A 20843-nucleotide genomic window follows, 5' to 3' on the forward strand; every position below is an offset into this window, starting at 1 on the left:
TAGAATCACCAAGTGCCAAAACAGTTGTCCATGATCTGAACCACATTGTATTATACAGGTGTTTTCTATTGCTGTCATTTTCACTCGAATGTTGGAATGAAATCTACGAAATCGTTCTACAAAATTCCATGATGTATTAAAACCACCTTTATAAGTAATTGAAATAAAAACAAAACAAAATTATAATGTTGAGGTATTTATTTCCAATGTTCGATATCATATTACATGTCAAATAATATGATTATCAATGTTTGTCTGAGATGTTTTACATGTATTTAGACTGTGTGAGAGTTCCAATGGCCAAATGTTCATTATAATTCCATATATCATAGAAAAATGATAATAGATAAACATGAGTTCATTAACGTTATCTATACACATGCGCTAACTTCGAAGTCTTTATTCCGTATTCACAAATTGCAGCATAATTTGCCATTGTAGGTAGGTATTGATTGCGTTTATGACGTATGTTTTCTTCACGAAATAATGAATTCACAACCAATACCTAAGTGCAAGGACAGATAACTCTGTAATATGCCGTTGTTTGCTCTGCACATACATTCCTAGGCTATAAGAGCGCTATAATGTCACCGCACATTTACATACAAAATATTTGAATTTCATTACATAAAATGACGTCATGACACAATTAGATATTTATTATGCAACAAGATGAATCGATTTTCAAGGACGCTCATGTGTAAAATAATTAGATGATATAACAGTTTCTGAAATAATGTCAGAAATACAGAATAACTGAAACTTGTATACAGTACTATGGCTTTGATTGATGGCGACATAAAAAATTGATTTATATATATATGTATCATATGCACGCACAATACATAAAGTCGGAGTAATATTGTTTTGTATTGATACGTTTTCAGCAAAAGAATGCAAATAAATATTGGTGTTAAACGTTCATCAATCATCAACTGGCACCATGTACAAAATGTTTGGTGTGTGGCCAATCAGAAATTATGTGTCATGACATTGACAGCTGTAATGTGCGAAATAGATAAGGATATAGCAAGTTAAAAAATGAGTCGTTATTTTTAAATAAGCGACATCATTCAGTTTACAAAAGAGTAAAAAAGAAGAAATAGCGCTGTATTAGAAACACGGGAAAATATTGTCTACACATATTAATATATCTACAATTTTGCTTAGATATTTTATAATATGATTTTGAATCACTAGTTTGCAAAACCTTCATATACATGACATACACTGTCCCCAAAATGTCTGTATTTTATAAACATAATACAACATAATTATGCGAATCTGGCGATTATTTCCTATGATCTAATTTACCAGTAATTTATCATACAGTTTACCAGAAAAATAATTTGTAATAGAACCATTGAAGGTTATTACAGTAATTAAATTACCTTTTATGTTACTAGCGAGAAGATTGATGAATGATACGTATATCATCAAATATAAGGTATATATATATTTGAACATTCCTAATTCGGATAACTTAAGTTTAAAACATAGCCGTACATTAGACACACTAAATGAATTGAGATTCTTCATGAGTATGATTTGCGTTAGATTTGATATTTGTCTTCCTCTTTTAAAAGACTTACTTCTTCGTGATGTCGTCTTGGCCTTAAGTTAAGCGATTTTCACTGTGAGGAAGACTTTAGGGTTCGTTCCCCTAGTACAGACACGCCATAGTTAATAAAACTGGTAGTTTCTGCACCTGTTTAGCTCTCAACATAAAGGGAATGGGACGACTGGTTTGTAGTATAATGTGATCGGTTGGAGTGTGTTGACCGTTGAATTTGGTCGTGTGCTGTAGTGAAATAGCACTATAAAATGGGTAAAAGATTTTACTATTACAAGGAGACACGACGCGAACGTCAATCGGTCTCTTATTTCCTGTTTTTGAAGAGATTGCTACTACAGGTAGGTCAGAAGATTACACACAGTTGATAAACTCAAACATCTAGACAGGTAAGAGCAAGTCAGGTTTTTTTTGGAAAATGTTGTCTTGCCTAATTTGATGTTTCAGTAGGAGAATCCTAAAATTGTCATATAACAGTAAAATATCTAGTGATTCATCTAAATTAGCTGCCACGTAAGTTTTTACATGCGTTTACACATGACCAGTTATGTTTTCCGGTTTAACAATGTGATGGAACATGTTCCACATGAATAGTAGTTTAATCCACTTGTAGACCCAATACATCCTCAAACACAAAATATTGATCAACGTTACAATACGTATCCAATCAAGTCGTTATGTATGTTGTAATATGAATATCTCCCGGGGTTGTTTTGTATCTTACTGTATTAGTCACAATAATAATTAAGTACGTAAGTATAATTTCATCTACCACTTATACATCATGCGTTTGAAGTTGCATTCTGTCACAATCCTTTTGACGTTTTTCTCACAAACACATGACGTAGCAATCAAATCCTAATGACAAGAATAGACAACTCTGTGTAATAATAAAAAAAAACACGATTCATCCGTCTACCGTTTTTGTCTATCCAGAGACATATCAGTTCCTGCTTTCTGTAGACCTGAAGGTTTACTCCTTGCGAATGATTCGTAAGTGGAGTGATCCACAACATCTCCCTGTTCCATGGTTCGTTTCACCCAAGTCCGATCATCAAGCGATAAGCTAGTCTTGCTTGTCCAGCGGTAGGGGTTACTGCCATACATGGATGGTCTCTTATTTTCCTTAGAGTGGGTCGTGGGACCATACTTGTCCTTGGGTAAGTCTAATCCAGGTTCTGATGCAACTCGTTTAAAATTACTGTCCAAGTCAGTCTTTGATTTGAGACGGTCTTGACGAATCGCGGCAAGTTTGCGTTCTCGGGATTCGGAAGACTCAATGAACACTCTTCGTTCCGCTTTCTCCTTCTTTTCTTCTAGATTCTGTTTAACTACCATCGGAGTAAATGCCCGTGGCGTTTGTTGCTCCCTGAGTTTTCGTAACCTCTTCTCTCTTTTCCTAGCATTGTTCAGAACCGGTAAAGTTCTCTTGTCATCCAAACTAGATTGCAGACTGCTTTTACTCACAAATGATCCCGCAGTTCTCTTTGACGAGGTATCGGTCGTGGAAATAGATCCACTTTCTTCATCTCGGGACGTTTTGCTTTGCTGTATAGATAGTGTGTCCAGATACTCAAGTCTCTTTTTAATCAGCATTGCAGCCTTTTCCGTTTTATTCTCATGTGCGGGTGCTGTTGTCGGGGCAACGACGCGACCATGAATCCTCTCGCGTACATCTGGCGGAGATAGAGTCGACCACGACCGTTTCATTTTGGCATATGGCCGTTCGGAATGCCGACCGAAAAACCCGCCACCATAATGTACAACGTTCTTGGTCATTTTGAGGTATCCTAGTTTAGATAACGATGCACTAAGATCCGGGAGTTTGTCGATAGAGCGCACTATAGCTTTCTTGACGTCATCACTGTACATAGCGTTATTAGAGGAAGACGTTGAATGTTCCGCGCTTTTCATCTGGTTATATATGTTACTCCCTATCCGCAGGGCTGTAGAATACGTAACACTTGGGTCCTTAGCACGCACATCACTTACCTCACTCGAACCTAATAACACTCGCGATTCCAAACGTTGCTTTCGTTTAAGTTTCTTAAATTGTATTGTCTTCAACTTTCGCCCCTTTTCAGTTTCACTGTTTTTATCAATCATTTGAAAATGTCCTCCTTCGTCTGGAGATTTTCTGTCATCCTGGTCCTTTGGGATTTCTTTACTGCTATGTCCCACTTTGACCCTGACCAGGGCACCTCTGTTTTTATGTTGGAAATCCCATAGTGTCTCCCGCCTTTTTAATCCCTCATCCCGAGGATTGTCAATGACGTAACGCCGTAATTTACCCAGGTGTGTCTTTGAATGATCCAGGTTTCCAACGTTCCCGACATTGAAAGCCTTGTCTATTTTCGGCAAGAGTGGTCCATTTACAGTCGCCATTTTGCTCGTCTACTGCACCAAGCACATACTATTAGCCAAAGGTGTTGCAATCATCTCCCAAGGTCTTCCATTTAAAGGGAATCTGAAATTAAAAAGAATAGTCATTAAATGCTTGCAGCACGAAACTTAATAACAGTATTGATGGGGCAATTTGTCTTCATGACACACACAGGGTCATGGCGCAAATGTTAAGTAACAGTTTTACCTAGTTACTGGGTTATCGACTACATGAATCCATCTATTACTTGGCTTTGTCTCACCTACTTAAGTCAGTAACAGTTTTAGTTAGTTACTGGTTCATCGCCTACATGAATCCTTCTATTACTTGGCTTTGTCTCACCTACTTAAGTCAGTAACAGTTTTAGTTAGTTACTGGGTTATCGCCTACATGAATCCTTCTATTACTTGGCTTTGTCTCACCTACTAAAGTCAGTAACAGTTTTAGTTAGTTACTGGGTTATCGCCTACATGAATCCGTCTATTACTTGGCTTTGTCTCACCTACTAAAGTAAGTAACAATTTAGTTAGTTACTGGGTTATCGCCTACATGATTCTGTCTATTACTTGGTTTTGTCTCACCTACTAAAGTAAGTAACAATTTAGTTAGTTACTGGGTTATCGCCTACATGAATCCTTCTATTACTTGGCTTTGTCTCACCTACTTAAGTCAGTAACAGTTTAGTTCGTTACTGGTTCATCGCCCACATGAATCCATCTATGACTTGGCTTTGTCTCACCTAATAAAGTCAGTAAAAGTTTAGTTAGTTGCTGGTTTATCGCCCACATGAATCCTCTATTACTTGGTTTTGTCTCACCTACTAAAGTCAGTAACAGTTTAGTTAGTTACTGGTTATCGCCCACATGAATCCATCTATGACTTGGCTTTGTCTCACCTATAAAGTCAGTAAAAGTGTAGTTAGTTGCTGGTTTATCGCCCACATGAATCCGTCTATTACTTGGTTTTGTCTCACCTACTAAAGTCAGTAACAGTTTAGTTAGTTACTGGTTTATCGCCTACATGAATCCGTCTATTACTTGGTTTTGTCTTACCTACTAAAGTCAGTAAAAGTTTAGTTAGTTGCTGGTTTATCGCCACATGAATCCGTCATTACTTGGTTTTGTCTCACCTACTATTTAAAGTCAGAAAAAGTTTTACTTAGTTACGGTTTATCACCTACATGAATCCGTCTGTTACTTGGCTTTGTCTCACCTACTAAAGTCAGTAACAGTTTAGTTAGTTACTGGTTTATCGCCTACATGAATCCATCTATTACTTGAATTTGTCTCACCTACTAAATTCAGTAAAAGTTTAGTTAGTTGCTGGTTTATCGCCCACATGAATCCGTCTATTATTTGGCTTTGTCTCACCTACTAAAGTCAGTAACAGTTTAGTTAGTTACTGGTTTATCGCCCACATGAATCCGTCTATTACTTGGTTTTGTGTCACCTACTAAAGTCAGTAACAGTTTAGTTAGTTACTGGTTCATCGCCTACATGAATCCGTCTATTACTTGGTTTTGTCTCACCTACTAAAGTCAGTAACAGTTTTAGTTAGTTACTGGTTTATCGCCTACATGAATCCTTCTATTACTTGACTTTGTCTCACCTACTAAAGTCAGTAACAGTTTAGTTAGTTACTGGTTTATCGCCTACATGAATCCGTCTATTACTTGGCTTTGTCTCACCTACTAAAGTCAGTAACAGTTTAGTTAGTTACTGGTTTATCGCCTACATGAATCCTTCTATTACTTGGCTTTGTCTCACCTACTAAAGTCAGTAACAGTTTAGTTAGTTACTGGTTTATCGCCTACATGAATCCTTCTATTACTTGGCTTTGTCTCACCTACTAAAGTCAGTAACAGTTTAGTTAGTTACTGGTTTATCGCCTACATGAATCCGTCTATTACTTGGCTTTGTCTCACCTACTAAAGTCAGTAACAGTTTAGTTAGTTACTGGTTTATCGCCTACATGAATCCGTCTATTACTTGGTTTTGTCTCACCTACTAAAGTCAGTAACAGTTTAGTTAGTTACTGGTTTATCGCCTACATGAATCTGTCTATTACTTGGCTTTGTCTCACCTACTAAAGTCAGTAACAGTTTAGTTAGTTACTGGGTTATCGCCTACATGAATCCGTCTATTACTTGGCTTTGTCTCACCTACTAAAGTCAGTAACAGTTTTAGTTAGTTACTGGTTTATCGCCTACATGAATCCGTCTATTACTTGGTTTTGTCTCACCTACTAAAGTCAGTAACAGTTTAGTTAGTTACTGGTTTATCGCCTACATGAATCCGTCTATTACTTGGTTTTGTCTCACCTACTAAAGTCAGTAACAGTTTAGTTAGTTACTGGTTTATCGCCTACATGAATCCGTCTATTACTTGGCTTTGTCTCACCTACTAAAGTCAGTAACAGTTTAGTTAGTTACTGGTTTATCGCCTACATGAATCCTTCTATTACTTGGCTTTGTCTCACCTACTAAAGTCAGTAACAGTTTAGTTAGTTACTGGTTATCGCCTACATGAATCCGTCTATTACTTGGTTTTGTCTCACCTACTAAAGTCAGTAACAGTTAGTATTACGTTATTCATAACGTCTATACTTGGTTTTATGCGCCTATATCGATGAATCCGTCTATTACTTGGTTTTGTCTCACCTACTAAAGTCAGTAACAGTTTTAGTTAGTTACTGGGTTATCGCCTACATGAATCCTTCTATTACTTGGCTTTGTCTCACCTACTAAAGTCAGTAACAGTTTAGTTAGTTACTGGTTTATCGCCTACATGAATCCGTCTATTACTTGGTTTTGTCTCACCTACTAAAGTCAGTAACAGTTTAGTTAGTTACTGGTTTATCGCCTACATGAATCCGTCTATTACTTGGTTTTGTCTCACCTACTAAAGTCAGTAACAGTTTAGTTAGTTACTGGTTTATCGCCTACATGAATCCGTCTATTACTTGGTTTTGTCTCACCTACTAAAGTCAGTAACAGTTTTAGTTAGTTACTGGTTTATCGCCTACATGAATCCTTCTATTACTTGGCTTTGTCTCACCTACTAAAGTCAGTAACAGTTTAGTTAGTTACTGGTTTATCGCCTACATGAATCCGTCTATTACTTGGTTTTGTCTCACCTACTAAAGTCAGTAACAGTTTAGTTAGTTACTGGTTTATCGCCTACATGAATCCGTCTATTACTTGGCTTTGTCTCACCTACTAAAGTCAGTAACAGTTTAGTTAGTTACTGGTTTATCGCCTACATGAATCCGTCTATTACTTGGTTTTGTCTCACCTACTAAAGTCAGTAACAGTTTAGTTAGTTACTGGTTTATCGCCTACATGAATCCGTCTATTACTTGGTTTTGTCTCACCTACTAAAGTCAGTAACAGTTTAGTTAGTTACTGGTTTATCGCCTACATGAATCCGTCTATTACTTGGTTTTGTCTCACCTACTAAAGTCAGTAAAAGTTTAGTTAGTTTCTGGGTTATCGCCTACATGAATCCGTCTATTACTTGGTTTTGTCTCACCTACTAAAGTCAGTAACAGTTTAGTTAGTTTACTGGGTTTATCGCCTACATGAATCCGTCTATTACTTGGTTTTGTCTCACCTACTAAAGTCAGTAACAGTTTAGTTAGTTACTGGTTTATCGTCTACATGAATCCTTCTATTACTTGGTTTTGTCTCACCTACTAAAGTCAGTAACAGTTTTAGTTAGTTACTGGTTTATCGCCTACATGAATCCGTCTATTACTTGGTTTTGTCTCACCTACTAAAGTCAGTAAACAGTTTAGTTAGTTACTGGTTTATCGCCTACATGAATCCGTCTATTACTTGGTTTTGTCTCACCTACTAAAGTCAGTAACAGTTTAGTTAGTTACTGGTTTATCGCCTACATGAATCCGTCTATTACTTGGTTTTGTCTCACCTACTAAAGTCAGTAACAGTTTAGTTAGTTACTGGTTTATCGCCTACATGAATCCATCTATTACTTGGTTTTGTCTCACTACTAAAGTCAGTAAAAGTTTAGTTAGTTACTGGTTTATCGCCTACATGAATCCGTCTATTACTTGGCTTTGTCTCACCTACTAAAGTCAGTAACAGTTTAGTTAGTTACTGGTTCATCGCCTACATGAATCCGTCTATTACTTGGCTTTGTCTCACCTACTAAAGTCAGTAAAAGTTTAGTTAGTTACTGGTTATCGCCTACATGAATCCGTCTATTACTTGGTTTTGTCTCACCTACTAAAGTCAGTAACAGTTTAGTTAGTTACTGGTTTATCGCCCACATGAATCCGTCTATTACTTGGTTTTGTCTCACCTACTAAAGTCAGAACAGTTTAGTTAGTTACTGGTTCATCGCCCACATGAATCCGTCTATTACTTGGTTTGTCTCACCTACTAAAGTCAGTAACAGCTTAGTTAGTTACTGGTTCATCGCCTACATGAATCCGTCTATTACTTGGCTTTGTGTCACCTGCTAAAATCAGTAACAGTTTTAGTTAGTTACTGGTTCATCGCCTACATGAATTTGTCTATTACTTGGTTTTGTTCACCTACTAAAGTCAGTAATAGTTTAGTTAGTTTCTGGGTTATCGCCTACATGAATCCGTCTATTACTTGGTTTTGTCTCACCTACTAAAGTCAGTAACAGTTTAGTTAGTTACTGGGTTATCGCCTACATGAATCCGTCTATTACTTGGTTTTGTCTCACCTACTAAAGTCAGTAACAGTTTAGTTAGTTACTGGTTTATCGTCTACATGAATCCGTCTATTACTTGGTTTTGTCTCACCTACTAAAGTCAGTTAACAGTTTAGTTAGTTACTGGGTTATCGCCTACATGAATCCTTCTATTATTGTTTGTCTCCTACAAGTCAGTAAATTAGTTAGTTTGTATGTGAATCCGTCTATTACTTGGTTTGTCTCACCTACTAAAGTCAGTAACAGTTTAGTTAGTTACTGGTTCATCGCCTACATGAATCCGTCTATTACTTGGTTTTGTCTCACCTACTAAAGTCAGTAACAGTTTTAGTTAGTTACTGGGTTATCGCCCACATGAATCCGTCTATTACTTGGTTTTGTCTCACCTACTAAAGTCAGTAACAGTTTAGTTAGTTACTGGTTTATCGCCTACATGAATCCGTCTATTACTTGGCTTTGTGTCACCTGCTAAAGTCAGTAACAGTTTAGTTAGTTACTGGGTTATCGCCTACATGAATCCGTCTATTACTTGGTTTTGTCTCACCTACTAAAGTCAGTAACAGTTTAGTTAGTTACTGGTTTATCGCCTACATGAATCCGTCTATTACTTGGTTTTGTGTCACCTACTAAAGTCAGTAACAGTTTAGTTAGTTACTGGGTTATCGCCTACATGAATCCGTCTATTACTTGGTTTTGTCTCACCTACTAAAGTCAGTAACAGTTTAGTTAGTTACTGGGTTATCGCCTACATGAATCCGTCTATTACTTGGTTTTGTCTCACCTACTAAAGTCAGTAACAGTTTAGTTAGTTACTGGTTTATCGCCTACATGAATCCGTCTATTACTTGGTTTTGTCTCACCTACTAAAGTCAGTAACAGTTTAGTTAGTTACTGGTTTATCGCCTACATGAATCCGTCTATTACTTGGTTTTGTCTCACCTGCTAAAGTCAGTAACAGTTTAGTTAATTACTGCGTTATCGCCTACATGAATCCGTCTATTACTTGACTTTGAGTCAGTATTTTGTCGGCGTGACAAGCCATGGTTCAAATAGTCGCACTAATAACTAATGATATAACATATCGAGTGACGATTGAGGATTGAATTGTATCCGGACTATTAACCACGATCCACTCAATCGCTTATCCACATAATCACAGCACCATGTAAAGTTTATGATTATGGAAAATTTGCCAAGCTCCAGCTAATACTTAACAAGTTGTAGACATTCATGTTATTTGTCAGTTAATGAGAACGGACGGTATGAATAAAACTGACCTTCAATGCTGATTACCACTGGTATCGACCAATCTAGTATCAGTATTGATGATTAATCGGAAACGATTCCATCAATGAATAACAATCACAATGCCCCAGGGACGCTAGAATGGAATTATCAATTTACATTTGAGACGTAATATTAGCATTACTTTTTCCACACAATACATAAATGATGCAGTGTGAAGTGTTATTATGGAACACTGGTTTTGAGATTGAATCAAATTTTGTTGATCATGTAATAACATAATGACATGAACAGTGTTGAGTTTAGCATAAAGAGAAAATATCACATTTTAATGACATAATATGCAGAATAAAAGCGATGGTAGTGTCGGAAAAAATAGGAGGGTTATTATATATATCGAGTATTATTAGTAATATAAAGTATTCGTCAAGTTTATAAATCAGATAAAACAATACCGGTTACCGGTATAACAACAAAATAACAGAATATACAAAGGGATAAAAATTGTACCGAGACTACTTAATTTTTTTTTAATTGGCCATCCACCAATCACTTGATTCATTCTTCAACGTTAAGATCACCTCCTGAAATGAATTACTGCCCTTGAAAGTATGATTGATTTATAAAATGATAAGTGGGTAAATGCGGTTTTATCACTACATTAAGTTCATTTCTATATCCCAATTCAATCCGTAAAAATACTGGAAAGAATAGGTAAGTAACAAATGTATAATGATAACATCCATATAATTCTGGCCCCAAGATGGTGAAACAGTTCTAAGTTTAAACTTAGCCAATCGCAGATGACGTTACAAAACGTTACGTCAATTTTGATTGACTAAGTCTGAGACAGTTTCATGATCAATATCTCCAGGCCAAACATTTAGGGAAAAGGTGGAAATACATTACTCTTTTAGAAAATTCTCAGGAAAACAAAGCCTCATCAAAATAAAAAAATGAAAACAACTCTGGATCCACCACTCAACATTCTAACACTAGAGAAAATATGTTCGCTCTATGGTGTGCTTTGTATTGCTCTCACAATGTTTTGTCGAAAGTCAAATCTTTTGATCTGTGTTTTTAAGATGGATACGTACCTAATGTGCTGAAGTATAAGTACTCGGAATATTTTGTCTGTATAATAAATCCAGGTCAATATCGAAGTGCTCTTACTCAAGTGCCATTAAAACATAGTACACCAATCTACATTCGGAACATTTTGTTGAGTGATTTATATCGTATGGCTTTATTACTATACAAACGTCGGCATATTCATATTCTAAATACCGAAATAAACATGTTGACATTCGCAAGATAAATTTTAAATCCATAATAAAACTATAACAAAAAAGACATTTTAAAATACACCGGCAAGCACTTTATTCCTCTATTCTCCAAAAGAATCAATCTATTCAAGAAAAGCTCAGCTAAACAAGCATCACAAAGATGTAATACTTTGGTATGAGGTCTAATATCGATCAGACTTCGTGTGAATATTTGACACCTTCACTGAAATGTAAACACACTCAACACTCCAATGTCCAATACACTTCAAACAAGTGTCACTTCCTCAGCGTGATACAAGTGTCAATACAGTCACACAGGACCTCGGTACGATTTCCTCATGCAAGTGCCAATACAGTAACACAGGACCTCGATACGATTTCCTCATACAAGTGCCAACAGGACCTCTGTAATTCTGTAATGCTTCCCTATGGAGAATTTAAAGTTTCCTTAAATTTAAGGAATGTTTATAAAACTGGGCCCTGGACCGATAGATGAAAACTCATGCCAAGCTCCTTGACATTTGTAACACTCAACCTTTACCTAGTAGGAACTCCTTGAAAATGAAACGTTTTTTTGAAGATACAAGCGTTGCAATATCACGATTTGTAAAGAGAAAAAATGATTTTCAATCTATAACCGAAATCTCAATGCCATTATTTAACACATTGAATGGATTTTAGTGATAAAAGATGATTGGCTAGTAGTGGTAATTACAGTTTTAATTAAAACATCTTTTATGGTTATATCTCTTTGTAAAAAGGTCATCTTTACACATATATTGCCTTTTTGTAATCAAAGTTTTTGATTATTATTATGACTTTCAATTCTTGGCTTGGTTTTTGTTTCTGCATAAGGCCAAAATGAAATTATCGTAAATTCTACATTGATTTTATGAATGAATTTTATTTGCATCGGTGATTAACCTACTAGGTTAATATCAAAAATATTAAATATTAATCAAATGCCTAGGTTTAATTAGAATTATTTATTGGAGAAAGAAGTTCACTTTCTAAATGGATTATCAGGTCTGCCGTGAAAAACATAAAGTGTTTAGCAATGCACGATATCTTAAACATTTTATGTACGTACCTATGATTTTAATTGAAAAACGACTATATTAGCTAATCTGTTTTTTAAACGCGTACATTAGGTACACAGCTAGGGGTTACTGTACAAGGTTTATAACGAAATGCAAACGCCCTTCAATAAATATTAAATTCCATACCTTGTCAAATCATTGAACGTCTTCAATAAATTCGATATGGCCACGATAAGAAATGAGAATAAATGAATAAATTTGAATTATTTATCTTCCCCAATTAAGGTGACCATGATTCAGTATTTTAAGACCACCAATTTACATAACTGCTGAAGTTAGATACATTGAAAACCAATATCCAATGACGTAGACAATGTTTCCGATGTCTGTCTGGAGTATGGAAATTTGACGGAAAGACAAAAGGATCGACGGAATTCAGGAAAACCACAAAGTAGAGTTGATTAGAAAATGATTTATACACATGTTCCATGTAACATCTACATACATTTTGTACACACTAATAAGTGACCCCATAGGTTTTACTTTTGATGCAGTAAACAGATCTTTTGCTTCATGAACTTTGAATACATAGTTTACATTAAAAACGTGATCCGAGATTACGTTAGTTGATCAGTGAGGGACCATCAACTCACGTATACCAATAAATGAATAGAGTTACATGTTATGGAGATATAATACAAGCACATACGAATACACTTCTGTTTTGTGTTATATCTCTATAACATAAAACATTTATTCAAACTAATTCTGATAATTCAATTTATTATAGATATTCTCCTTACGTTCATTGAGACGTAAATTGACCAGGAAATTATAACAATAAGCTTTATTTATTGTACTTAAAATTCAATAATCTGTACATGTATATATTTCAAGAAATATAGCAACGATATAAACTAGTTATTGATATATATAAACCTATTATTTTCGCGAGATTTTTGCCTGATTTTTCGAGATGTAAATAATTTATGTATTCGCGAACATATCGGAATATTAACGAAGACGTGATATATTGTATAGTTGATAAAAATGTGGTTTACCGTATCTGACGAGATAATAAAGTACTGTCGGTCACAGAGAAAAATAAATCAAAATATGGTGGATCACCAACTAGCCCATTACAGAGCGAATGACAAGGTCATTATCTTAGTAGTTCAGTAAGAGCATTAAGTGGGAATGACAATAGAAGTATATCAATGCAGTCAGTTAATAGGACTATTAAGATAAAATCATAGAGTTTTCCATCTTATTAATAGTGATTAATAGTAATCGTTTGATATCGGTCTAATAAATAAAGGGTTATAAGAATATAGGGCTACAGGAAATGATATTCAAGTATTTGTTATTTTGGTGGGAAACTAACGTGTAAAAATTCATTGTGTCAATAACAATATACATGTACATACATTATGTGATCAATGTTATTTCATGTGATGTTCAATCTGATAAGGATTAAATATAACAGAGAGAGAGTGTGCGTGTGTGTGAGTGTGTGTGTGTGTGTGTGAGGATGTGTGTGTGTGTGTGTATGTGTGTGTGTGAGAGAGAGAGAGAGAGAGGTGTGTGTGTGTGTGTGTGTGTGTGTGTGTGTGTGTGTGTGTGTGTGTGTGTGTGTGTGTGTGTGTGTGTGTGTGTGTGTGTGTGTGTGTGTGTGTGTGGTGTGTGGGTGTGGGTGTGGGTGTGTGTGTGTAACGCCTAATGCATGAGATCTAATTTATTAAATTCTCACCCCTGTTTGTCAGTGTAATAAATACATCGTTGTAATGTTAATATAGTGACCAATATACATGTACCTCTGTTGACATTGTTATCAAACTGAGCTACATGTACCTTGTTTATAAAACTGTGACAATGTAATATTACCTAACTCGTAATCCATTGATAATACTTTCACTTAAAACAGACGTGGTATTAATATGTTTGAATATGTAGGTTCGCGTTTCATACAGCTGTCGAACAACGTAATACTTTCACATTCCTATTCAACCAATTCCATTGTAAACTCACAAAAAAATTCTTACCCGAATATAAAATAGCGTTACTTCCCACCTCTCTAGCTCAAATACCACTTTATTAAGAATTGGGAGATAATTAGACAATATCATTATTAAAACAATTTTCATATTAGTGTAAATATAAATTTTTAATAATGTGACAATGGCACAATGTGACTTGACAAACGTTTTAACCTAATTTGCCGGAACTAAGTATAACCCTAAGAATTGGCAGGTAGTGCAGTATATATACCCATTAATTAAATGATATCTTAATATGCCATCAAGCTAAATAATTGAATTCATGGACAATATGGAAATGGGAATCGAATTCGGGATATAATTATATTGATTGTGTTGTAATGCTTGCATAACTACAGTGTATAATTGTATCATATTCTATGCACGAAACGTAACTACAAAACTAGGACAAGATATATTTTATGGAATTACTTCTAGAACTTACAGAATGATATGAAGAACATATCTAATAAATATTTAAGAAAAATGAAAAAAGACAAGTGCCAAAATAACAATGTCAATAACATTTAAGATAAATTGCAGTAAATATTTAGGATAAATATCAGATAAATATCAATAAACATTTAAGATAAAAGTAAAAAAACAATTTAAGAATGTCAATAAGATATTATATTAGTTGTTTTTACTGCTGATATTGAGCAGATAATATGTCCGTGCTTCACTTACCGCAGTCGTGTCCTGTCTGTCTCCATACGGAGCCATAGTAACATTTGTACTGTAGTACTATCATGGGAATAGACCTACCCTATGCATTACCCTAGTAGACAGAACCGTCCTCCCGACCTTTGACCCGACCCAGTCCAGCCTATCGGGGTCATAAGGCAGTGTTCGGGTAAAACAATGTACTCCTAAGTTAAACAGAGTACAAAACAGTAAAATGATAATCAATTACCTGGACAGGTAATAATAACTGGACACAGGTAATCACAGGTGAGTTCCTCGAGTGCAAATATATCCTGTCTGAAGATCAGGGTATTGGTCTATGTCGTATACACAATATACATGTGAAACCCGTGAGTCCGTTTGGCTATCAGACCACTGTATTTAGGGTAGTCCTCTATCAATGGGCAGGTGTATGTACTGTGTCATATTAGCCAAACATATGGTTGAATCGTCATGAGCTAATGACGAACCATATTTCGTCCTTTGATCAAAATTCATAAAGAATCATATACTGTGGTATTAAAATCTTTGGCAAGAGAATATGATTGAGATTTTTGATCCGTGTTGACTAATGAGTGTCAACATGGCCACATCTTTACCAGATCATCACACAAGTATAATGTACTGTACAGAAAACTAAACGACCATCTGTCAGCAGATCACTCATACACTGTAATGCACATATGGTCCGTGCAAGACCTGCCAATTCTGTGTATCGGAATACTGCAATCCAGCCAAAATTTACAGAAGAACCAATATAGCATACCATAAAGGGTTAACCATTATGGACGAATGGGGTGAGTGTATCGACTACTACTAAGTCAGTGTTGTAGATACCACCGATACCCCGAAACTGTAAAAATGGTACTATCAATGGATAGACCCAGGTGTTATGTTGAGATCGTCAGATTCCCCAAATGGTCAGAAGGAATCACTGGATTACTTACTTATACCAAAATCGTCATGTATCCAAATTGGTCAGAGGAAATCACTGCATTACTTTCCTACACCAAAATCCAATTATCGACACAAAGACTCCCCTATTCACCTAAACGTCAGGTTAACATGGCCAGAAGGAATATAAAATGCCATCCAAACGTAGAGAATCAGATTTCGAACGTGGCAGGAGGAAGTTGAAGTTGATTTTTAAGTACCACATAACTAAAGAGACAATCCATTGTATCAATGGATATAGATGGCAATAATAGAAAGTACCATCGGACGGCATACAGTATTAAGAAGTAACTATTGATATGTCATAATGCTCAAGCACAAGAAATGGATGTCCAGGATGCACACATGCATACATGTATATCATTTTATCGATCATCAGATTTCCAACATCGTTAATGAGGGAACAGTTGAAACAAAAGTTATGCAGTAGACTAACTGACCTGAGAAACATAGTACATCATTATCATTTACACCAAGGAAGAGATCAGAAATCATTTTTGATAAAATTCCTTTTTGATAGTACAGATATTTCATTAAAAAATTCAAAATGTCATGGTGTACATTGCAACTTAGTTAAGCGCTATCTGTAAAGCAAATATAATTCCGTTTGTCCCAGTTTGGATATCTCAACTGGAGTTGAAACTTATGTGAACCAAAGGACAAAATCTACATAGACGAATACGGGCATTGTCTGAATTTTAGGTATATATACAATACATATTATTCAATGTTTTTAATTGAATTGAAAAAAAAAATCATACGTTAATTGTTTCACGCGCCGGGCACGTGGGTGAACTTTGCTGATGTCAACTTTATTGATAGTCCTATCATATTACTCTAACTCGTGCCATTGTCTCATCAAGAAGGTGGCGACAGCCTACATTATATAGAACTGGCCATCCGTAATATACAGGTACAGAAGACTATATCGAGCCAATAAACGTTCAGGGGCACACGTGGGTTAAAGTTTTTCGGGGATCAGAGCATTTTTCTTTTATGCATAGGCTACAAGGACATTATATCAAGTAGCTTCTCTAAATTACATATATTTTTTAATCTTAAAGTAAACAATCAAGCTATTGTTATCAGAATGTTTAGTTATGCAACCATATATATCCTTTTGATGTTGTATGCACCATATATAACCCAATACACCGATTCTATAAATCAAAGTTAATGCGCTTGTCTTTCGGTAATCCTAAACACCATCACTAAGAACAGAGAGAGAACATACGAAAAAAGAAAACAGCAAATATACATTAGTGGGGGATAAAAAAGCAAATGATATTTATAAACGCCAGTAACTGTGCTTGGCACTAATGCATTATCGTCACTTTTAAGATACGATTTGCAAAAAAAAAAAAATAAAAAAAAAATAAAAAACTTTTCTGACAGGATTGTTTATAAACTAGAAATACAATGCACATTGTACCCAGAAAGTAATTCCAAGAAGAAGATTTGAAAGACCACCGTCTAATCCATTAATGCTTTGTTTTTGAGTTTCGAAATCTTCACTGACTCAATAACCCATGCATTTGATAAGAAAGAGATACATTTTACATGTAAGCAAAATAGAATATAAATATAATAAAATTTAAAATAAATCACCAGCGGAATAATTGTTTATGTGAATGGAATACATGTAGTTATAATGTGTAAATCGTTAAAATCATATTACCACTAAAAGATGTAGATGTACAGTATATTTATTAAATCAGACACATAGCTTTGACCTCCTTCATAAGACAATAGTTACTAGTGTATCAAACCTCTATTGTACTTTTAATCGTAAACAATCATATAAATGACATGCACATTTCGGTATTGTTTGAGCCGATCTATACAAACCTACCAGACATTGCTATGTAGATTGTGTGGATCAAACGATTTCTATAAAACCCATTACAATGGACATTTAAATGTATTAAGGATCATAAATAATAAACTTAATTGTTTAATAAACACCAAATCTGAGTGTAACTGTTCCGTCTTACGCCGTCCGGGATTGTTTTATCATACAAACATTGTTAAAAAGGTATAATAATAATATCATATTTGATTTAGCGTATCATACTCCATGCCCCTAGTACATATATAGATATTACGATATTAAATGTATATCCAGTAAACAAACTACATAATAAACGTTCTCTGTCTAACCACAAACTAAACAAACTACAAACATTCATACATTTGAGTGAACCTTCAGTCAAAATAATGATTTATATGATAGCATTAAACAAAATACATTCTGAACGATACTAAAACTGAGTGATTCAAACCCTGTCTCGTTAAATCACTCGTGTTGAGTGAAAAATTACAAAATAAAAATAAATTAAGAAATAAATATTTTCTTTCGAAGGTTTTGGAAAGGATCCTGTGTATCGGTTAACGAGTTTGGGCGGCCATTGTTATTTTTAACTCTTTCCGGTTGACGTGAAATTCAAGTAGTGAGCAAAAAGCTTGAAAAAATATCGTGTTTAGTGTTAAACGTCTCTACATCTATTTTGGGATTTGAACCTTACTAAGCCCAATAGGACCCAGTCACCCAGAGGAGTATGAAAATGAAGAAATAAAAAATGACAATAACAATAAATAACATATATGAAAGGATGACGACCAGAGACCGAATAATAGTACACTTGTAGACAATTACATGCTTTCATTTTAATGTGGTAGCTTATTTACGAAGTGTAGTATAGCCGGTTATTTATGTGTGTAAAAAATCGTGATTGAAACTGAAATCAAAATCATCAAATTTTAACAGTTTTAAAAGTTTTGCGATCTAGCTTTCAGGACATCTATATTTTCTCAATATTTCGCGGTTCAATTTTCGCGATCATTGCAATATCCCGTGAAATCTCGAAAATAGCATCCCCGCGGAAATATTCGGCTATACGGTATTTGCAAAACTGCCTTATGAAAACGAAACGTTATCAGTACCGAGTAGTACTAATAAAACAGAACTGTTCATTGCTTACAATACTATTGACCCAGAGATGGGATATTTGCATGATTGACATGTTTTCTAAAACCTTCAAAGTTTGAAATCAATTGCACAAATCAAAAAAGGTGTCAGCAACATCTGGATATAGAAGTTAAATAAAATATCTAACTTTGACTGTTTGACAACAAATATCACACCAGGAATGCGATATACAATACATTTACTATGTTAAAAGTTGATTTATAAGTTAAATAAAACCCCGGATTTAACTGTATTTGATAACAAATATCACACCATATGTAGATATTCAATGTACAATGTATTACGTTAAGTAAATCGCTGAGATATATAGATGAACAGTAGAACTTATTTAAGGACATAGGCCCAGTGGATTTAATATTTATTTATAAATAAGCTCTTTCATCTCCTTTATAGAAACATGTAAGGCATCGAACGTACCTTATTAACTCATTTATCCCTGGATACACATTTGGACTCTTCTAGTTCAAAGGCCGGGAAAGTTCATTATAGATAACAGGTGTGAACGTCTACATCATAACCCACATCAAACAAACCGCTACTCTGGTCCAATAACGCAATAAAAGAAGTATTAATTTCATTCACAGTTACATAATGTAAAATTATGATGCGAAAAAAATGTTTTGATATACTTCATTCGTTTAAAATTGTGATAGTTTATGTCGTAAAACCCTCGTAAAATACTTATAACGGAGCACAAGTGTCCTACTTTCGTACGGGACGAAAGGGAGAACGCATCATCGGAGAACCACGGTTAACCAGTGTGCTAAATCTAGCGTGAAAGAGTTGTATATTTTCAATATTCATCGATTTTAATGTTCAATCAAACCTCATTAAGTCGACGTCACATGAGCATGGTAAAATCTCGAAATACGTCCCAGGTTTAGATAGTTATATGAAAAGACTACATGCAAAATTTCGGTCGTTTTTTTAAAATGTTTTTATAATTATAGTTTTTGAGTTAGGAATGTTAAACTTTAATTTACGTTTACACTTAGGCCTAGACTAACTCAAACATACCTAAAACTTGCAATAACCATAATAAATGTATTCTCATGACAATTGATATACTAAAACTAAATACTAAAAGTTCCAGATCGAGATAATTACTATCATCGTTCATTTCAAGAATAAGCGCATTGTGTATTTGGAAGTAGTTATCTACATTTTAATACTATTAAATGGTATCAGATGGTTTTATATAAAACTGTAATTTGTATAACTGGTGATATCAATCAACATGCGTGCGAACACGTATCCTTACAGCTTCAAACGTCTATCTTGATGTACAGTTTAATATTAAAAATCTTAAGGTGCATCTAATGTCTATATGGTAAAATGGAACTCGATCTCCTGGTATCTACATTTTGAGGAGCACACGGGATAGCTACCTGCCTTGGACTTACTGTTAACTATCAACAAGACCAGAGAACACCCTTTGTTCCTCTTCCATGTGCACGGACGGATAACGTACTTGTCAGCTTAAGATCATGAAATTATGAATGCTAACGTATTTCCGTCAGTAAAGAAATAAGGAAAACTAAATAGATATCAACTGATAGCGTTATGTTGTATTAATACAATACTTATTAGTTGATTAAGTTTACACTTTGATGCATGTACCGAATACCTAGGTTGTTTCTGTACACTATTCTTCAGGCTAACACACCTTTGACTGCACTTACAAATGTCTTTTTGCAAATTAATATCATAAGCTAAACTTATTAATTAAATGATGATAAAATACATCTAAATTTAATTATGCGTACTCGCCGTAAATCTGTGTACGTAATTCATGAATATAGCTGTTATGGGTATGTTACCTAAGTAAATCAATCATTTATGCTTTATGTCAAACACACCCACCCGGTCACATTATACTGACAACACGATACAAAGACAAATGTCTTTACGTCTTTACATAAGGAAGTATATAATTTGTATCTATCAAAA

At 34.8% G+C, this 20843-nt stretch overlaps 1 protein-coding gene across 6 annotated transcripts in view; it reads right to left on the minus strand.

The window, feature by feature from the left end:
• Positions 1-180: 180 nt before the first annotated feature.
• The window catches only part of LOC138332343 (uncharacterized), a 30319-nt gene continuing 9656 nt past the window's right edge, over positions 181-20843 (minus strand). For 5 of the 6 annotated variants that reach the window (XM_069280402.1, XM_069280403.1, XM_069280407.1 and 2 more), the window contains one exon: positions 181-4040. In XM_069280402.1, the coding sequence (XP_069136503.1) occupies positions 2489-3958 (1470 nt within the window). In that variant the 5' untranslated portion in view covers positions 3959-4040 and the 3' untranslated portion in view covers positions 181-2488. Of the gene's footprint in view, positions 4041-14953; positions 15547-20843 lie in introns of those variants that run through there. The other variant, XM_069280405.1, reaches the window with a different exon arrangement.

The sequence above is a fragment of the Argopecten irradians genome, chromosome 9 (assembly GCF_041381155.1).
Source record: "Argopecten irradians isolate NY chromosome 9, Ai_NY, whole genome shotgun sequence".
In the NCBI taxonomy this organism is placed as follows: Eukaryota; Metazoa; Mollusca; class Bivalvia; order Pectinida; family Pectinidae; genus Argopecten; species Argopecten irradians.